Here is a 20,849-nt window from a genome sequence, read left to right on the forward strand (position 1 = left end):
CTGGGATCATGTCATCACGGTAGATGCTTTTCAAAAGCTTTACTTTGCTTATATAAGCTACATGCTTATATAAGCTGTTTTATATTGTTTAAAACTTGTTTTTGCAAACCTGCAGGAGCTCGACTGGGCTTGTCCCCTGCCCCCCCCCCCCCAACCCCGGCACTAGGGCCTCGAAACATGGAAAGTTTGTATAGCTGATCATAATATAACTTGTTTCTAGAAATATTACTTTCCTCTGTGATTAAGTGAGGTAAATATGAGCTGAATTGCAGTAATGCAGGTGTCATTTACTTTGCTGTTGCCAGATGCATTCACAAATTATAAAATATCACAAAATTTGAAAAAAATCTAGAGAAGCAGAAAATGTCCATTATATATTTGATTAAGAAACCAACTGCAGCCACCTGGAATATCCCTTGGAACAATGGTGCCTTGTTCTTACAGGCTAGTGGTAATGGTTCAAGGTTTTACTAGTACAACTTACAAATGGCAACAAATCCAATCACTGTATACTTTTGACGCTAGAAGCACTTTCTACACTGGTGCCGAGTCCTATATAATCTCTATGGCTTCTGATAATTGCCAGAGGGGTTCCCATGGAAGGCTAAAGAGGCCAATATTGGAACTTACAACAATATCTCCACCAATCCCTCTCAAACATGGATGAATGTTTGCTTTTTGGATTTTTTTGGGGGGCATACAGATCTTCTGCAGCAGTTAGTACCTGCTGCTGGTACTTCTTCTCTTAGTGTTCTGTATTTCAGTAGCATGTACAGGGTTTGAAATGAGGTGCAAGGAGGTGTCTAAAATCCCATACAGAGTAAGGTTGGAACTGAAACTACTATAAGGGCCTGGGGGGGGGGGGTGGTGAAGCATTTGGTAAAGGAGGTTGTGTGGCCCTGAGGTCATCTCCCATGAAGGGGGGGGGGGTCTGTCACCAGAAAAATTAATAAATTAGCTCTCAATGCAAGGCTGTGTTAATAAATACTTGTGAGTTTTGTGGCTGGTATATCTTGCTAATTGGGATATGGCTGGGGAGAGAGAGAGAGAGCGAGAGGAGGTTGGCAAATAAATTACACAAGAGTATCTAAATTAAAGTAACAACGTTTTAATAAGGGAGAGTAAGTATCCCTTAATAAGACTATTAACAAATCTCACTTCACCCCCGGCTAGAAGTGCAAGATTCCATATTCATACTCGAGGCCCCACCTATCCTTTGAGACGACAAAAATGATTCGAAAAACAGACGAGACATTTGTGAAGAGCAGACTGTTCTGCCTATGATCATGTTTCAAATTCTTACATAGTTTTACAAGAGAAAGAAAGAAAAAAATCAACTACAGTGAAATATGGATTCCATTTAGTAAAATCTGTACATAATATATAATAAGGACCACGATACTGGCAGACGGAGATACGACTGTAATTAAACCAAAAGATGGCTTAAAAATTCACTCTTAGAAAAAAGAAGAAATATCTATTCTCTCTTCCAAATGACAGATCTGGAATGATTGGTTCGCACACGAGTGGGAGGATACTTCTGACATGGTTTCGAGCAAACTTTTTGATAGAAATGATTCCACAATTTCATGTCATATTTATTATTTATAATGTGGAGAAAATCATAAAATTGCCACAACCAAATATAAGGAATTTCTGACAGTCAGTATTTCTGACAGATTGACATCAAAACAAGAGAGAAAAGTTTAATTCTTTAAACTTTTACCTTTTGCAATCACCCAGTTCAGTGCAGGCATGGTTGAATCCATGGACCCTAATCACAATTGAAGAATTAGTTATGGGGTAGTTTAGGCAATACATCAGTGAGGTTAATAAACACATTTTTTTTACATTCTTTTTTTCTTCTTCTACATTAATATATTCAGGAACGACACCATGTGTTCTTGTTAATTCCCTTATTATTGAAGAAACCAATGAAGCCCCCTCGATGAAACACAACCGCCTGATTCACTAATGGAGACCGAGTATGATGTCCAATAGCGAGGAGCCAAGTTTTAACATTTCATGAAATATCACCTTTATACTACTAGGGACTGATTTAAATATACATCACCTAGTACTCATGAGATACTGGTAAATGTGGAAACAACCCACCAAATCAGGACATGTATTAAAAGTTTGTAAGTTTCCCAATGATTTGTTTAGGAATTATCAAATGTAATTGTCCTCATAACAGATTTATTCACTGCCTACAAAACACCTGCCTGCCTGCTCTCCCTTGATATTTTTTCCATGACATCAAGTCTGAATAGATGAATACAGAAATAAACACAAAACTGAATTATTGCACCAACTGCATACAATCCTGTAAACCAAGGGTGAAAATGCTGTCCTTTTTAAAATTAAGAATGAGGGTTCTTAACTTCAAATGACATGCTCCTTTTTTAACCTCCATTTTGACTTAAACCTAATTTTAATCATTCTCAACTTTCGTTCCATTCGAAAAGTCTCATTGATGAGGAAAATACAAGAAATAAACTTTCTGTTTCCCTTTTTTCTGCATGCTGAAAACCACTTAAATGATATAGTAAAATACTGTCCCTAAAGTAATGTCTAACTTGGGGGGAGGGAAGTAACGCAACTTTCTCACACACTTATGAGGTGGGGGGGGGGGGAGGAGGGAGGAAAATGATTGGAAAGGGTAGGAGGATGAGTAAATGAGGAGTGGATATGAGTTGGAGAAGGGGGGGGGGGGTTTCTTGGGTATTTCTCACTAAACCAAGAGCCATGCCACATACATTGTCGTCACATACACCTCTAGACAAAATATGATAAGACCAAAATGGATATGATCTTCTGCTTTTCATTCAGCAAACTTAAATGAAATACACCCATGAAATATTCTAAAGATTCTTCATCAATTATGCAATGTTTTATACATTTCAAAAAAAGGACCAATTGAAAAACATGCACCGTACTCTCAGTTTTCCATCTCACAAAACCAGAACAGCATTCAGCCCGTCAAGTGAAAGCGTTTTAAGCATATCTAAAACCTGTGATAAAGCAACTCTCTATCTTGTACATGTTAAAAAGCAGATGTAAATTGTCTCACTGAAGATAATGATACAGGAGAGGCGGCTGTAAGATGCCTGTTGAAAATTAGAACACGAGTGACCGTCATATAAAATTTCTAGAATATTTATGGGACATCACTGACTGATGACTGTTACGAATCGAAACCAAAACCACAAAATTAATGATCTATTTACCAGCTGTCCCGATCCATCGCACATCTTTCATGATACGTTTAATGTTCATCTATAGTACACGCAGGCAAACCTGCAAGGGGCCTGCACTATTTAATCAAATTCACGAACAAATTTAAATAAAACCGTCATTAGATATATGTACAGGCATTGGCAGGATGGGACCTCTAACTGGGGGGTAGGAAAGTGGGGTCAAAGTTGGGTTATCAAAGGATCATACGGAATCAAGATGTTATTACCGTAAAACTTTGACAGTTCATTTATTTATACCTATTGTTTCCATCCTCCCTGCCCTTTTTGTTAACCCCTCCCAACCCCCCCCCCCCTCCCACTCACATCTAACTATCCCCTTCCACACACTGTTCCAGTATCAGTTGTTAAAATATCACCACACAGTATTATCCAAACTCATCGACTAGAAATTGTTATCAATATCAACCTAATATTGGTGAGAAAAAAAAAATCAAGATGTTGAGGTTAGGACATTCACTTTTACAATTTCACATTTCTAATAAGGATAAGTTAGGGTGAGTACAAGTTATGCTAAAATTAAGACCTTAAATTTTTTTTCTAAATTTATCAACAATTAACAATAAAATTGACCAAGGAGTATCTACCAGCAGACCTCTTGAGGATTATAAAACAATTAAATTAGGATATTACGGTTTTCACATTACATATCAAAATTCAGATCCGACATGAATTTGTTTATCTTCACTGAATGGCATACAGTAAAACAGATACTCATTATTTCAATTAAGATGGTAATAAAAAAATAAATCAAAAAAAAAGTTGCATATTAACCTTTAAAACTATATGAACAATTTTTTTTCTAATTTATGCAATTATACATTTCGTTTCATACATGAAGACATCAATGTGAGAGGTTAGAAGGAAAAAAAATGAATTCAATTGAGAAATGTATAACACCTGACCATGCAAAAAAGTATTTGAACCAATATTCCATTGAAAACCAGATAAATAATAAACCAGAGAAAAATGTGGGGGGAAAAAAAAATAGAAATTAAGACCGTGAAAATGTTACCAAGGACAAAGTCGAGCATATACATTTTACCCAAATGCTTGCAAACCAATTTGAGGGCATATTCATTGTAATACTGGATTTATTTTTTGAAGTAAAGAAGTTACGATAGTTTCATAAAGAATAAGATAACTTTGCGTCCGTTCTCTAAATATCACTGACAAATAAAGGGAAATAAAGGGATACTTTACTTTGCTCCTCACATTAAAATACCAAAACGACATCGTACAAGTAAAGAAAATCACAACAATTCTGGAGTAAGAATCGTTACATGGGCATCTATTGAAACGCCTCTACACAGAATTCTATGTAAAACGAATTTCCATAATTTTTTTCCCTATTTATGTTATTTTGGTAATAACAGCATATATCTTTACCTAAAGTATTACAAATTTGGTTGCCACATATTAATCCTCATATTAATCCAATTAAACACCTAATTTTCTAGATGTTTCACCACTTTATCAATAATTTTTCCAAGTTCAATTATAGCTTTTTACTCTTAAAACAAACAAATAAAAGAATTGGCAATCAGACATTCTCTTTCATATAATTGCTAATCACACACAAAAATTTAATCAGCAAATTTTTACAATGGTTGATTTATTCTTTCATTGTTTGAGATTAAAAATTTGACCAGTCAAGTAAAGAAACTGTACTGTTATGAGATGTTTAGTATTAATTCCAATCTTCAGATTTACGTAACTGATAGCAAAATTCCTGCTGAAGAAAAGACCTCATTTCCGAAGATCAATTTCTAGTGTGCCAACTTTTTTTTATCATGGGTTTGGATACGGAATAGATCGAGGACTTTGAAAAGGCAAAGGAGGAGGATGATAAAAATAGTTTTGTGCGTTGGACAAGCTTTGGCACGTCTTTACCAGATCAATGAAGATTTAAGATGAAACACTTTTGGCTGGATGAAAACGGCCAAGACAACCAGTATAGCAAGAAACGAGAGAAAACTTTAGCACACCAAAGCATTATATACCTCCACAGCATCACAAAAATGGAGTTACCACACGGGTGGAAAACTGAACTGTTTTAGACACCACTGTGTGGGTGTGTCTAAAACGGAGATGTCTTAATACGGAGACCCAGATGACCCTCATAGGCCTTCGTTTTAGAGGTCTTTGTTTTCAGACACACGTGAATAAAATACAAGTTCATCTGAGCAGTGAAAAATAATTGTTGTAAAATAGGCAAGTGCCAGAAAACTCACACATAGATATCAGCAACTCCAATTTCAACTACCTCAAACATTATCCAAAATGAAGTCGGTCATACCTTTTATTGTACAGCCAAAAATGAAAAGTATAAACTGTACAAACACGCACGGATATGATGTGTAAAGCTTTCTATGATTAGAATGCGCAGAAAACAGAATATAAGGGTTCTTGATAAATTATCCAGTCTAACATGTGTATAAAGGGAGTGATGTCCATAGAACTTCCATTTAATACTTGATCCGAGGTCCAAGATATCCATTGCTATATACATAAAATTATGTGTAAAATGTCAGTCTCAAAACCTAATAGTCCATCCTTGCCTGTGACAGCCACTCACACACCCAATAGTTGATCCTGGGCCAAGACACACAGACTCACTTACAGGTTCCTTGTTGCAATTGACAGTCACTCACACCTAATAGCTGATCCTTGGCCAAGACACCCAGACTCGTATCGAGTGGGCCCATTGTGTCCCCACCCAGTGGTTCATTCTTGCCTGTAATAGCTACTTGCACAAAATAGCTGAGCGTTGGTCAAGGTAGCTTAATTCTCACCTAGAGGGTGCACACAGCTCAAAGGCACCGTCATATCTATTAACAGGCAAACCTAATTCATATCCTCTCCACCCTGACAGTTGATTGTAGACAAAACATCCACAATTTACCGTTGAACTGTTGTGTTGTCAACTTGCTTAGACCACAGATTAGCTTGCTTGAAACCTCTCAATAATAACGAGTATTTCCTTACTTCCATTAATCGTCATATAAATATCACGACCACTGAGATACATTTCGAAGAGTCACAGATTGCCCAAATACATCTTTCGCAGATGACATGTACCCATCGAGTTGTATCGACACCCAAAAGATGTGCTGTTAGTATTGTAACCACCTGACAGCAATAATGTCTTCAAGTCAACTCTACCATTTACATCTGTTATGAAAGTGCCATGGGCAGTAGGGCTAGCATTTTTGTGTTCATGCTTTGTGTTGAGGTCGTATAGCAATTCGTTCTCACATTTATCTGACCATCTAATAATGCACATTTTGATGTGGCAAGCACAACTGTTCTCTTAATGCTATTGAAGGCCTTCCCTGATACATTTTGCACAGTATATAGGTGTCACGATTATAAAGAACCGTTAGCGTGGATGTGATGTATCCCAAGTTTTCTACTGTGCTTGGGGAAAATCCCGTCCTTCAAATTTTGACTACTCTCGCACGATATTTAGTTAATCGTGGAAAAAGCCTGGTAGGATTACAATTACACAATCAGACATTAAATTTGCACAAAGCAAAATGCCGAGTATTATCTGTAACCAAGGTCGGCCACTTATCATGGCAATACTGACACACTTGACTGAACAAGTATGTAATACTGCAGACCTATAGTAGCGTTACAATGATACTTTATAGGTGATCATATATCCTCTGATGAATATTTAACCACACAATCTCACTGATTTCTTAGAGGATGAATATTTAAACGCACAATCTCATTGATTTGTTATCCTTCAACGTACAGGTTTGTCGGGGGTTAAGGCTTATTGAAGTCTTACCCCAATTATTGACGACACACTCATGACCATATGTACCACCCTTCATGGAAATTTTCTTACACAAATTGACGGTAAAAGATGACCTTAATCACACTCATTACTCAGCACTAACCTAGTTTCTACTTTAATTGGAAATCATTCCAATCAACAGTGAGAGGAGTGGGGAATAAAAAAATTAAATTTTCATAACATTTTGTAATCACATGTAACTATGTTCATAGCTCTGTATAAAAAGTTAAGTATAACACTACACCCTGGAGAGAGCAGTACAACAGCAGTTCACGTAAATTTGATCATTTTTAAATGATCAAAGAGATAGAGTGAGTCCTCCATCCTCAAATATTTTTATGAGCATCGAATCCGTCACGTCCTCTTTAACTTTTTATAGAATATTTAGAAGATCTTCGATTTGATAAAATACAATCTATGCCTAATCTCTTATTCTTCACATTGATCAATTAACATGTACAGTAAGTTGCAATAAATAATTTAGCAGAAGCTAACAACAAGATGACAGAATTACTCTCTCGAAATCAAGTTGATGAAATATGACACGGTTGACACCGTGAATTCAATGCAACAAATTTTAGTTTTTTTTTTCAGTGTGAATTACATGTATACATAAAGAGAGGGATTAGATTGCTATGATTAATTAATCAGAAGAAGCAAGACTAAGTTTAGCTACTGCTTTAGGTTTTTTTTTTCAACTATTCATCACAAATTATATCACAAAAATAATCATTATAAAAACTCGATCACCTTGAACGATCGTGACACCATTGTGGTACGTTTAATTTCCACTCGAGTCTGCTAATGGAATGATGGTCCTTGGCAACGAAGAAGTAAACATGAATATGCTTGCACAGCTTCTCCCTGCACTTAACAAAATGAACGGATGTACGTAGTGCGATAACATTAAATACATGCATCATGTAGACTCTACACAAGAACAGTTACTGTAGTATACGACCGGGTAAAATTCATCAAAATTTGTATCTAAAATAAACAATTTTGCATTAAAAGGTACGCAGACATTAAATAAGCAGCAGATATGACTGCAAACATTATTGTAAAATACTGAGACAGTATAAACTACCAGTGTGGAAATTATACTCTCGCTGGCTCTAGATCTCAACCTGTACACACTGATGTGTTCAGTTATGTTAACATGTTTGCATGTACAGCACTACTCTTAAAACTAGTTTCCATCAATCCCCGAGGATACTTCGTTGTCAAACTCTACTGTAATGAGCAACGACGGTGCTTGTCAGATGATCTCACAGGTCTAACGTGTGAGGCCTTTTGAGGAAAACATACTTTTTTTTTGGAGGTTAAACTATCTTACACATTGTAATATAGTGAAATGTGGTTAAGCCTAGCCTGGTGTGTCTTTGGTTGTTCACTCGATACTCTGTCATAGATCCATGAAATGAAGAAGAAATGTTCTTGTCGGATTGTAAAAATGTTCCGTATACCTCCTACCTTTCTGACGGTTACTGATACCCTGTTTATACCATATTTAGCGCACTAAAATGAGAGAATCAGGTGCTAATTCTCTGAATAAAAATTCCACTCTCAACTTTCCAAGGAAGTGAATGATCCCTGTGGTTTGTGAGGCTGTGTCCTAAGCAAAAATGTGCAGTGATACTGTACTGACAATCATTTCCCCATAGTTACGTAGTCATATAGCACGGATCTCATACTAGTATTAACGAACCTTCCTCGCTCCACCTCCTCGTTTCGTCCGTACGTATTTTCCGCCAATCACATACATCCAATCCCAAACCAGAAGTAACTATGATGTGCTTACTGTAGATTCTACCAAAGTACCAAATCTAAATTATCTACCAAACCTGACAAGAGAATCACTTTTCAAAAAATTTGGGGGGCACCAAGAACAACACATGACCACTCTTGATCAATTTGCCGCTATCCCCCACCCCCTACCCCCCACCACCCCCTCCCCCATGACCAATGACATACTGTACATTCCACAAGTTCATATAATTCACATCGGTCCTGCCCCACCTTTCATAACCATCATTAAGGGATTTCTTTGAAACAGAACAAGGATTGCATTTTGTGATAACTTCTCACCGCCAGAATAACGTAATTGACGGTAACGTCAATATCTGCCAAACAAACTAACATAATAAAAAAAATCTTAGCCTTAGCATGGTTATCACAGATGAAATCATTTTTAGCTAGGTGATGAAGGATATCAGTAGTATACGCACTTTGTGATGTGTATATGAGCAACTTCAAAGGCAGAATGGCATTTCTCCCTCACAAGCTTTTAAGCAAAGAGACTTTCTACTCCGGACACTGCATTCGATCATTCACGTTTAGTACACTGACATCAAAGTCTTGCGAGTGCGCTTTTTGCAGTGTACGACAGTAACCTTGACAGGCACTCACACAAAAGAAAAACAACATTCAGGAAATGAATCCAATTAGGAAAATGTGTCCAAGTGCTCATCATTAAAACAAATCTTATCCAAACATTATGCCAGACAGAAAAGAAAAAAAAAATCTATCGTCGGGACAGGATACTACAAAATATTATTCCATGTACTTAAGTGTAACATAAAAGGCACAACACACACACATCCCGAACGCTCTGCTCGGCTTTGAAATGGCACAAAGCCATAGATACTTGGAAAAAAAAATAACATGATTGTTTAACCCTATGACTGACAACCATTCACTCTGAATGCTTGTTTGTTTTTAGTTTTATTTTTTTAAATTTTTTTCCCGCCATCTTGTGTCACAGCGTTGTCATTTGCCAATCCAATATTCTGTTTCGTAGATCGAGGTGACACCATGTTTGGGATCCGTTCCTCAGAGAGATGGGATCCAGGAGGGCCAAGTGACAAAGCATTACGCAAACAAACAACACAGCTCCTTAAAGTTTTGTAAACTGTGGCACAAAGTTCACCTTCGATTGAAAGATATTTTCTAGCCGTACCTGGACCCTCAAAGGACCACACAACAATTGCTTTCTTCCGTTTTACCGGTCTTTCGAGGGCCTGCGAGAAAAGAAGACAAAGGCGGAAAACATTTTTATTTTAAAAATAATCTGATTTTTCTTGACATATATATATATATATATATATATATATATCGACAATAGCGACTTTCCATCGACCATGAGAAAAATTTTAGGGATGTTGGGATTATACTGTATTTAAATGTTTTTCTACAGTAATATTTATAATGATAATAATAATAATAATAAAACAATACATACAATCATTTATGGTTAATGTACAATTGAAATGTTAATATAATTGCAAAACAAAGCCTTCCAAATAGCAGATTTAACACAGTAGAGCACTGTTCTTGGTAGATTACAGTTTTCAGTCAGGGGGAAATCTGCCAACCCAAAATATTCATTCCAATTAATTGAGAACAAATGAAGATAAAAAATTACGAAACAATTTCTTTGTAGCTGAAATTTAATTAGAATTTTTTTCCAGCCTCCCCAGTACTGTTTTGGTTGATGAAAACTTTGACCAGAAATTGGAACATGGTCTGACAATTTAGATGAATAGGATGTTTACCTTGTGAGTTGGGTTCTGGTAAAGTTTCTCTTGGCATTAAATGCATCACTGTTGTCTTACCAGCGGGCAGTTGTAAAGCTGCCAAGAAAAGAAAGCAATAAGCCAAGTTAGGAATAGAAAGACATTTCTGAGACTAAACCTCTACTACTGTATACTGAATGAAATTATGAAAGTATGATATTGAAGTTAATGAAGAGTCTAAACTAATACAGGCTTACAATATCAAGGCTACTTACTGGCTAAATGCCAAGGGATTGCACCATTTTCCAGTATTATAATAGCACTTACACTTCCCTGCCAGTATAAGACACTTGTTGCTTTTGGCCTAATGCAGGGAAAATGTCTGTGGCAATTTTTATTTTGGCAAAACTCTTTTAGCAAGTGACTAAAATAGTGAAATGCTAGGCCTCAATGGAAACAAAAGCCACTTGTAAATTTACAGGACAAACTATTTATGAAGTGTCATGCTCAACACCAAACTGTTAGGAAATAGCAACTACTCTTACATAGAACAAATCAAACTCTTGAATATTTTAAGCAAAATGTGAATAAAAGCAAACACACTTACCCCCTAGAGTCACATTGCCATGGATAAATCTGCCCTGGTATATAAGTCTCAATATATTCGGAGAAGAAACTCTGTCATTTTCCCACTCTGAAAAGAGAGCAGAAAATATGCATGAATGTACAGTATGGATGGTACTTAACTGTTAAATACCACTGTTCTTATCGGCAATCCATAGCAACTTACATACAACCCGATTTACATGCATAGAAACATACAAATAGTTGGTAAAATTGTAAGGGAAGGGGTTAGGGGCAGTACCAAATTTTTGTAAAGAGGTGAATTCAGTTAATTCACTTTAATGGACACTATAAACTGACAACTTCCCTTACAAATGCAATTTTTGATTATGTTGCAGTGTTCACAGGTCTTTGCATTAACAACAACAGTACCATACAGTATGTTACTCTTTGCCTATATATTGTTTATTTACAGTAAAAGGTTATGTAACCTTGTTATGAGAAAAAAAATCACTGATTAAAATTGAGTTAATAATGGAGAGAGGGGAGGGAGGGATTGGCTTGAATAATTAGCTTAGAAGAAAGTGATCAAACCAAGAAACCTAATCTTGAAACTAATTTAATTTCAAAGGCAGGCAGCGAGTTTGATAACCTTGATATTACAAGCAGACTTTGTCCCAAAATGTCTCTTTATCTAAATTCTTTGTCGAAAATCACTGTCCGCATAAAGCTGGAACCCTCAATTTTATGGTAATAATTTTGAAAATGTGCACATGAGTTGATAAATCATTGTAGGAAACTTAAGATGTATTAAATCACCAGCTCATGCAAATCTAATGTTGACAAACATGGTTGCATCCTGATCAACCAATCCATGATAATATCATCCCTTCTAGTGAACATTGCTTATATTGCACGACGACTGTACTGCACGGTATCCAAGGTCGTTTATAAATAAAACACTTAAGTGCCTTCAGTGCAATCGTTAGATGTATGCATACAGTATCTGTTGCACATGCTGTATACACACTGTACAGCACCTCTTATGCTATAAGAAATTCAAAAATGTCAGTGAGATGTTCTACTATATGACTGTTTCTTTTTCCCTTTTCATTTTTTTTGGGGGGAAATTGACAGAAATGAAGTAAAACATGATCCACTTTATATTTTTTTAGTTTGATAAATGAGAAGGATTAGAGATTGAAAACCCTGCAAATCTCTTTTAAAGGAAGACAAAACCTTTAATAATGATTTTCTGTTTCCCTTTTTTTTCTTTTTCAATGAGGTATAAAGGGGTTCTCTTTTATTATTATATCATGTTTGAGCTTTTCATTACAATGATTTTAGTGTGATCGACACATCATACTGTAGCCTAGTCAGAAGAAGGAGAAGAATGAGTTTTCACTGTTTCCAAGGTTATGAAAAATCTCAATTTACAGACAGACAAGACACAAAGAACTTCAGAAAGTGGGAAATATTTAATGAAAATAAACATCCAGACTGACAAAAAGATTCGTACGAAATTTACAAAATATCTGGCAAGCAAATCATGAAGGATATTCCACAATATCCAAATTGGGAATTATAGTATGAGTTTATACTCGACATATGTAGAGAATACAACCAGCTAACACATCAACCAAAGGAACTATGATAACATGGAGGGCTCTAATTTTTAGTTTCATTATTTTTTGGCAGATGGAAATTTTGGGTGGGGAGGGGGAATAGGGGGGGGTTGGAGAGGTGGGAGGTCAAACATTTCCATAAGAATGCTAACAGTTTGCATGCATTTGTAGCTCCAAACATGGATGTTGCTCACTACAGTGGGTCATTGCAGCTGTTTATTTAAAATTTGAAAAGTATTTAACACAGATGCACTTGATCAATTATAAACCTCTGTATGACCTACCTGCCCAACTGAGTGTGGAAGGAAGGGAGAGGATATGAGCTATGCATTTGACATGCAAATCTACCACAAAAGAGCTCTATACAAGTGTAGGCGAACAGGAAGGTTTCAGAACAACAAAGGTGTATTCAAGTGGCTATTTTCTCATGTGATGACTCAATAACATGAAATGATGCAAATGATGTAAATCGCGTAATCTGGGTGGTTGACTAACAGGCAAGGAAAAATTAAGGGTTCAGAGTTTGTGCAGTAGCTTTGAAGGCTCTAAAGTTTTTTGTCTCAATATAAAATACTGTACAATGGTTAATGTGTACAAAAACTGCTATATGTCTTGCACTTGTCTCTACAGCAATTTGCACATTTCGCACCCATAGCATTTTGGGATGAAAAACCGGATAAAATACTCCCCGATAAGAGTCTTTGACAAACTGTGGTAATAAACAGTACTGTTGGAAATATTTTTAACACTTTGTCCAATTGAATTGATGACTCCAATATTTTCCAGTAAACTATCATCGACTGCTGCAAAGTGATGATTTGCCTCGGTTATTCAGTAACATGTCGTTCTATGGAAATCTGCTAACATATAGAAAGGTATTCATTTTGATGGTACCTCAGCACTTCCACAGAAAGCACTTGAAACAATGAAGAAATCAATACAAAATCACCTGAAGACAAAAATGGTATATTTACAAGAGGAGGGCTATATGAGGAAAGTGCCAATTATTTATGGAACCTGGGAGAAAATGGATGGAAGATGATGAAATGATAGAATTTACCTTGTGGCCAATGATCAAACACATATTGCCCCACATCCGTTGCTGTATCATTGCCTGTGAAGTTGAACTCCTTGCTGTGCCCATTCATTGGATGAATAAGGCGTAGTATAATCTGTAAATTGAAGAAATATGCATCTTATATTGAAATTCCTTAATATCTAGTAAAGAATTGAAAACATATTGTGATATTTGTGTATCTAGAACAAAGACCTCACTGGGGGGTGTCTTCTGTACATTCTGGGTATTTAATGTGTTTTAATGAAAGCACAAATCCAGTTCAGACACTTAAGTCCAACCTCCTCCCCCCCCCCTCCACCCCCTCCAAAAAAGAAAAAGAAAAAAAAGAACCTCAACCAAAGGCCAGTTAGGTTTGTGATTCCTTGCCATACTGTACCTTCAAAATTCAAAATAATGTAACTATCTGACTAATGTACAGTAGAGCAAGTGAGTTAAATTTGTCCAAGAATAAAGTGATAACCACAAAAGATTTGCAGCAATCCCCTGTGAGCATCAACCATGTCATGCACTCATAAGGATTTTACAGTATAGAATTTTTCAATTTTTAAAACCAAAATGTTTCAATATCCAGAAGGAACAGTCTTCTTATATGTGAAATATAGACACAATTCACCAACTTTGAGCTCGCAAACCCTTAAAATAGTTGTTCAGAGTTACATGACATTGTTAATATACTGTGAAATATTGTTGAGAAAATGGCCAAAAGTTCACCACCATTTGAGATAACCTGTTGATTCATTACCTAGATGACCTGTATGTTTCGTTGAAGGCCTATAGAGCCCCTTCAACGAACTAAACTGGACTGAATTTGACCAAACTATGTTCACCAAAAGAAAATCATACCATTGGAGAATGCACAGATTAATTGTAGCTTAAATTTTGGAGTTATCATGTTTAAAAGATCTCAGACTGGCTTATCAAGTTTGTCAATGACTACCCAAAGCAAACCCATTAACAGTCTCATTTTCTGTACATGGTTTAATACTTTGTATGGTAATATTGTCGTCTTGGTTTAATTCTGATATAAATTTGCACTGCAAACTTAGACTAAACCCTGTTGTGCAATGTAACATGTAAGTACTCTAAATGGCGATACAGTATATATACTGTACCAATTCTTCTGTCCCATCAAATTACAGTAATTAGTGCAATGACTACAAGATGTAACTTAGCGAGAAGAAATTGATCCTTTACACACACTTAGCCATCTTCTACAGCTCAGAATTTCCGCAACTTCAGCTTGAGGCTTCCATAATAAATGGGCTGAAGATGCAACTGTCAGCACTGGTGGGGTTTTGACTAATCGTTACAGACAATTGCCACTTTTGGTCATTTTATCCTTGTTTGTGCCACTGCCTTAAGAAGAAATTCAAAACTCTACATCACAAACCATTCTGTTAATTGGCTTTCAGTATTTGTGCACTGTAGTCTGTCAATAATAGTCATACTTCAAAATTAATCTATACTAGCTCACTGCATGTGTACAAGAATCGAATACCTTCCTTACAGACTGTATTATAGATATTACAGTTGTCAAAGTGATTTCTGTGTTAACTGTAGAGCAAGTAATATTAGCTAGCATTGCACATTTCAAGGTTATACTTGTAAATGTTTACAATAAAAGCTTCCAATTAAACTAGTCCCACAATTATGAAGAATTTAATGGAACAAACCCATTGCAGTTTCTAAAGACAAAAACAGGTATTAGTGACATTAGGGAGTTAAATGATTTTTAGTAACCATCCAAACAAAGGCTTTCTGAGAAATCTCATTGGAAAATATGTGCTCATCATATTCTGTTTAAAAAATACAGCAAAACAAAAATTATTTACTTTTAGTTTCAGCAATTATAGAGTACTTGCAAAGTGCTTTCATGATAATGTTTGTAATCATTTGTTTAAGATAACTACCTGTCAAGATGACAACCACTTGTTAACTGCTGTGTACAGTGCAAGAGTCAAACAGTCTACAGATGACATGTCTAGGCAGTGGTGAAAGTACATTGAAATAGATCAAAAGTACAATAAAATATTCACACGCTAACATTTTTGCAAATTTTCAGCCTTGAAGGTATAACTGATTCTTACTGTACAATACATATACTGTATGTAATATTCACATTTTATTCTTTATATTGACCCCTATGGTAATGAGTTAAGAACTCTAAATAACTCCCCACAAGACCCCACAAACATAAGCTTTAAGGAATTCTTTAATCATGCAACCACATTTTCACAAGAAATTTGTTCAGTGGGGCATTGCAACGTTAGTCTTGATAGGCCATAGATAGGTCACATGCACCATTGCAAGTTATGGAACTTTTTCATGGATCACTAAAAGTTAGCATCTAACTTTTGGTGCCAGCAGTTTTTATAACTCGCCTGTCTCAAGACACTTCCTGAATTGAGAGTTCGGCTGGACGGTTCATTCCGGGTAGTAATAGTATACTGCGTTCCCCTATTTTCGTGTGACCCATTTTTGGGCAGTACGCACATACAGCGTTCATCAAATTTAGGCTAGGCCCTAGCCTACCTTCCTGAAAAAAGGTCTCCATACTTAGTTATTCTATAGACTTGAGTAACCCACAAATAATGGGGTCTCTCCACTCATTAACACTTGAGTGGTACTCTCATCCTCCCTCGCTATTCACTGGATGTTGGTAGAGAAAATCGGATTGGAATTGTGTTACGCGCAGTCACAGATCGCGTAGTACTGTACGTATACTCCAAAACTTTAGTTGTCATGATTGTATAGCCTTAGGGTGACAATACTACGCTATGCCCAGCCTGCACGCATTTAATATAATGAGGTCACCGGATCTATCGGGTCACTGTTGATGGGGGAGTGTTTGAATTGCAAAATTGATCTCGACGTCCGGATCAGATCCTGGTCTCTGCCAGCATCAAAATAGGAGGATCAGATCCGAATCTGAACTGCATTTACACTTCAGCCGTGATCTCAAGATCTGATCCAGATCTAGGGAAAAGCAAACCTAAGTTGTTTTCTTTAAGTGGGGCACAATTTCTGTCATCAGAATGTCTCCAACTGCAGTATTCTTTATAAGTATTGTCAACAAAATCCACTTTAAGTGTGCATCCAAGGACAAGATTAGCCACTTGAGCCAACTTTTACCAGCTCAAAACAATCGAATAGACTACATATGGGGGCACATCATTCACTTCCTTAATTTGCATGAAAGACAGCTCTAGTCAATAGAGTGGAGTGAACTGCCTACAAGGATATTATTTATATAATAGTGTCAACAAAATGCATAGCAGTTAACAAACACTGTTAGCCATAAAGGGATGATAATGTTAGCATTCTATATCATATAAGTACTGTTCCTTTACATTCTAGATGTACAAGGTTACTAACGACAAAACACTTCTGTTGCACCTACCTATAGTGATTCATGTAATTTAAATGCTGTTGTTCCAATGTAACCCAAAAAAGTAGCATGACTTAAATACGTCAAAAGGGAATCAGCCTTATACTTCAAGATGTAGATGGAACTGTTTTGTCTTGTTTAATGCTTATTTACAACCACAAAGTACAATGTCATATGAAGACACTGTTCATTTTTTCTTTACTCAGGAACATGTAAAAGTGTCTTGCTCTATCAGCTTGCTCAAAATTGATCAAAACTCTCATTTCATAAGTTGCCATTCAAAGGACATTGAATAACAATATGTGTTTCCCCTTTGTGAAATACACTCCTTTCGCATTTTAACAGAACTTGTGTGAAAGCCAGGGACCAGTACATGGTGTAACCAAAACAGCATATATGAAAACGAGCATTAATCACAGCCTGCAACTTGGCATCTTGGAATAACATATCTAATTACATTCATGATTACACATAGCATCCATATATGGTAAGCTTCGACCAAATACTGTACTTTTGGTATTATTCAAGGCATGATATGTGGCTTCTTAAAATAAACTTTAAAGGTAGCAACTCACCTTATCATTTCTTCTGTTTGAGGACATATTCAATCATTAGTTGTTTAGCATTTGCTGAGATTCAAGGTTAATTTTTCCCAACAGGAAAGGACGGAGCTGAAATTGTTCAGTCTTTGAATGCTCTCTCTAAATTTCACTTCTTGAGGCAATATCCACAACCATATTTTATTCAATTTCCTTGCCTGTTTGTTTATGATATATTTTGTTATATTTATAATTACAGATATCCTCTCTTTTGAGCAATACAGGCAGGGTGGTGTATAGCTGGTACACCACTTTCCTCAAGATGTTCTTTGCCAAGTATTCATGTGTGGAATCAAAATGTACTGTTTTTCACCCCCGAGGTTGTAATCAATTGGCCATATGAAAACTGCTTGAAGTTTCTCTGTATTACTTTGCATCAATCTGAAACAGAAAGCAAAATTCAGAAAAGAAATAATGGTTTGTCAAGATAATGTAGGTCGTACTCATTCTTGTTGAAATAATCACAAATTTTACATTTTTCTTTAGGAATTATGAATCTCTACATATGTTAACATGTGAAACGTTACTGCCGAACCTCTCAGCTTCCTTTGAAAGTGATACTTCAGCTAGACGTTTTTGTTTCATTTTGCTACATGTCAGCATTCCATAAAATCCCATGTACTGAGGACTATTTTCTGATCAACTGCATATTACAATAGACTCTTTTCATTGTGACAAATGTTGTACAGTAAAACCAGACGTTGTAATTTGTGTGCTTAATATGTAGGCTATAGCAAAGCTAACAAAGCATGCACTGTGGTTGTTTTCATGGAGCTGGTTGTTTGCAAACACTGCAAAGTGCCCAGGGCAGGGTAAATGTTCCATCAGGTTTTTAAGGTTATGCGCACGTGTAGTTGAAACTCCAAAGTTTGAACAGGCCTTGTACATACAGTAGTGAACTACAGAATTTAGAAAAAAATAATATGCACACTGTAGGTACAGGGATATTTGGATATTGGTGAAATCGCTGCAAGGTCAAAGCATGGAGCTACGACGGATTTCGCGACTAGGGAAGTACAAGTGCAGTTGAAAGAGGGTATGGGTGGTGAAAATTGGTTGAAAGGGCAAGGTGGGCAAAAAGAGGGGCGGGAGCGGTCGCCCCTGTAAAACAGCTAAGCTAGGACACTGCGCCATCTGCCCTATATATTTGTAGAACATTAATTAACAAAATATAGACAGTGACACAATCACATCTTAACAACTACACTAGTAACACAGGTCATACAATACACACAATTGGTGTTTGATCGGGACACAAGCTTTTCTCACAGGGCACAAAGTCTTTTTGGGACTTGCGTCTCTAGGACGCAAACTTTTTTCTCTAGTAACATTAATTGCATTTAAATTTATTTGCTTGACCTCAAATCAGCTGGGAATAATGTGTCTGTTATTGCATAGCAAAATGTTCTGTAAACTTGCCAAATTTTAGCTACACAAAAACCAATATTTGTATAAACTTTGTACAATGAAGAATACCATTTTCATTATTTCATGAAAATAAAGCCATAAACATGAAAAATGCTGCACTACATGTGAACTCACTATTATTCCCTGAGCAGTTAAAAATATTATCGATTGTTATAAAACATTACAATCATGAAAGCAAACTTTGGGCTAATAAAGGTACCAACTCAGAAACATTAATAAGCAAGTGATATTTCCCTAAATTTGCATGTGAATTAAACTTAGTCTGTTGTATAGCTCAGGTTTATGAGTGGAATATTTCTTGGAAGAAGGTACTAGAAAATACAAAATTGATGTTTCTTTCTTTGGCTGTTTCAGTTCAAATTGTTTATATGTAATGTAAACATACACAGGTGAATTTAGAGAACATGCGAAACTACATTATAGTATATATAGGTCCTACCACTATACCATGTGTCCTATTTCAAGGCTATAGGCCTACTATTGTTAAACCATATAGGTATGGGCCTACGTTCGTAATATTAGTTTATTGGCCTAGGGGCTAGCCTACTTGATAATAATATCAATTCAAATAGCCTTTAGTTAAGTCTAGACCATGCATTAGGCATATGCCACAGCAATAGTTCCTACGCTAATGTTTTGTAGATCGTTCAACATGTATCCAGAAATACGTATCAAAACTGGTAGTAAGAGCAATGTCAATGATAGGCATAGCAGGCTTAAATCTGTACTAACCTACTGTGACTGTGGTATCATCAGTAACACTAGGTTACACTAACGTTAGGCAAGAAGTTTAGTATACCCTAGCAAGTATAGCAACTAACATGTAACCCAAACTAAAGCCTAAGAGAACAGCTAGCCTAACGTTGTTTTACAGACAACAATGTAACATTAGGGTAACAGGGCAAAAAAAAAACAATCGACCAAAATGGTACCTTACTGACATAAAATTCTTTGTCAGCGGATCACAAAGAATTGTTCTCACAGAAATCATTTACCTGCAGAACCAAGTCTGTCGCCAAATGATTTTTTTAACGAACGTAAAAACAAATGACAGTAAAAACGGCTCTAGAAATAATGTCGTCGCAAATCAGATTGGTGTTACTAATACTAGTCACTAAAGCAGATCTTGCAATGAATTATGGGAGTAAAGCTTGACGTCATCGTGAAAAAGTGGGTGTTTGTTTTGGGATTTCTACCGAACTTCTTGTACATTATTGTTTAGAGAGCATGGAGTTAATTTCTTTGAATCCCTTGGTTTAAAACATTAGTTCTCGGATGTACCTCAAGCCATTTTAGTTTTCTATACCAAATTAGAATTATCTTTTACAAAATTCAAAGATAAATCTTATATTTCTTTTAAAAAAAAAACATCTGTATAGTTAAAATTGGATATCTGTAATTGTCTTTGAAGATATCTTTGTAAGTTTGTAACACAATATACAAATTGTATATGAGCAATCTTGTATGTATGAATGTATGTATTTTAGATCCTCCTGCAAGCAGAAACTCGCGAAGAAGCCTCATTGACTCAGCCGCAAGCTGACCGAACTCAGTCTCCTAGATTCATATTTAGCGTCCATGATTATG

General features: G+C 36.1%; 1 protein-coding gene across 2 annotated transcripts; it reads right to left on the reverse strand.

Moving 5' to 3' along the window:
* Positions 1–1,254: 1,254 nt before the first annotated feature.
* On the reverse strand, positions 1,255–20,391 carry LOC139980394 (ubiquitin-like protein 3). 2 transcript variants are annotated; one of them, XM_071992030.1, is made up of 6 exons: positions 20,258–20,391; positions 17,811–18,215; positions 13,830–13,941; positions 11,188–11,274; positions 10,620–10,697; positions 1,255–10,085 (listed from the first exon to the last, which is right to left on the reverse strand). In XM_071992030.1, the coding sequence occupies exons 2-6, from the start codon at positions 17,835–17,837 to the stop codon at positions 10,033–10,035; spliced, it is 357 nt and encodes a 118-aa protein (XP_071848131.1). In that variant the 5' UTR covers positions 17,838–18,215; positions 20,258–20,391; the 3' UTR covers positions 1,255–10,032. The 2 variants fall into 2 exon arrangements, with proteins under 2 accessions (XP_071848131.1, XP_071848132.1); XM_071992031.1 differs by having other exon boundaries at positions 20,195–20,347.
* Between the last annotated feature and the right edge of the window lie 458 nt (positions 20,392–20,849).

This window comes from Apostichopus japonicus, chromosome 14 (genome assembly GCF_037975245.1).
Source record: "Apostichopus japonicus isolate 1M-3 chromosome 14, ASM3797524v1, whole genome shotgun sequence".
In the NCBI taxonomy this organism is placed as follows: domain Eukaryota; kingdom Metazoa; phylum Echinodermata; class Holothuroidea; order Aspidochirotida; family Stichopodidae; genus Apostichopus; species Apostichopus japonicus.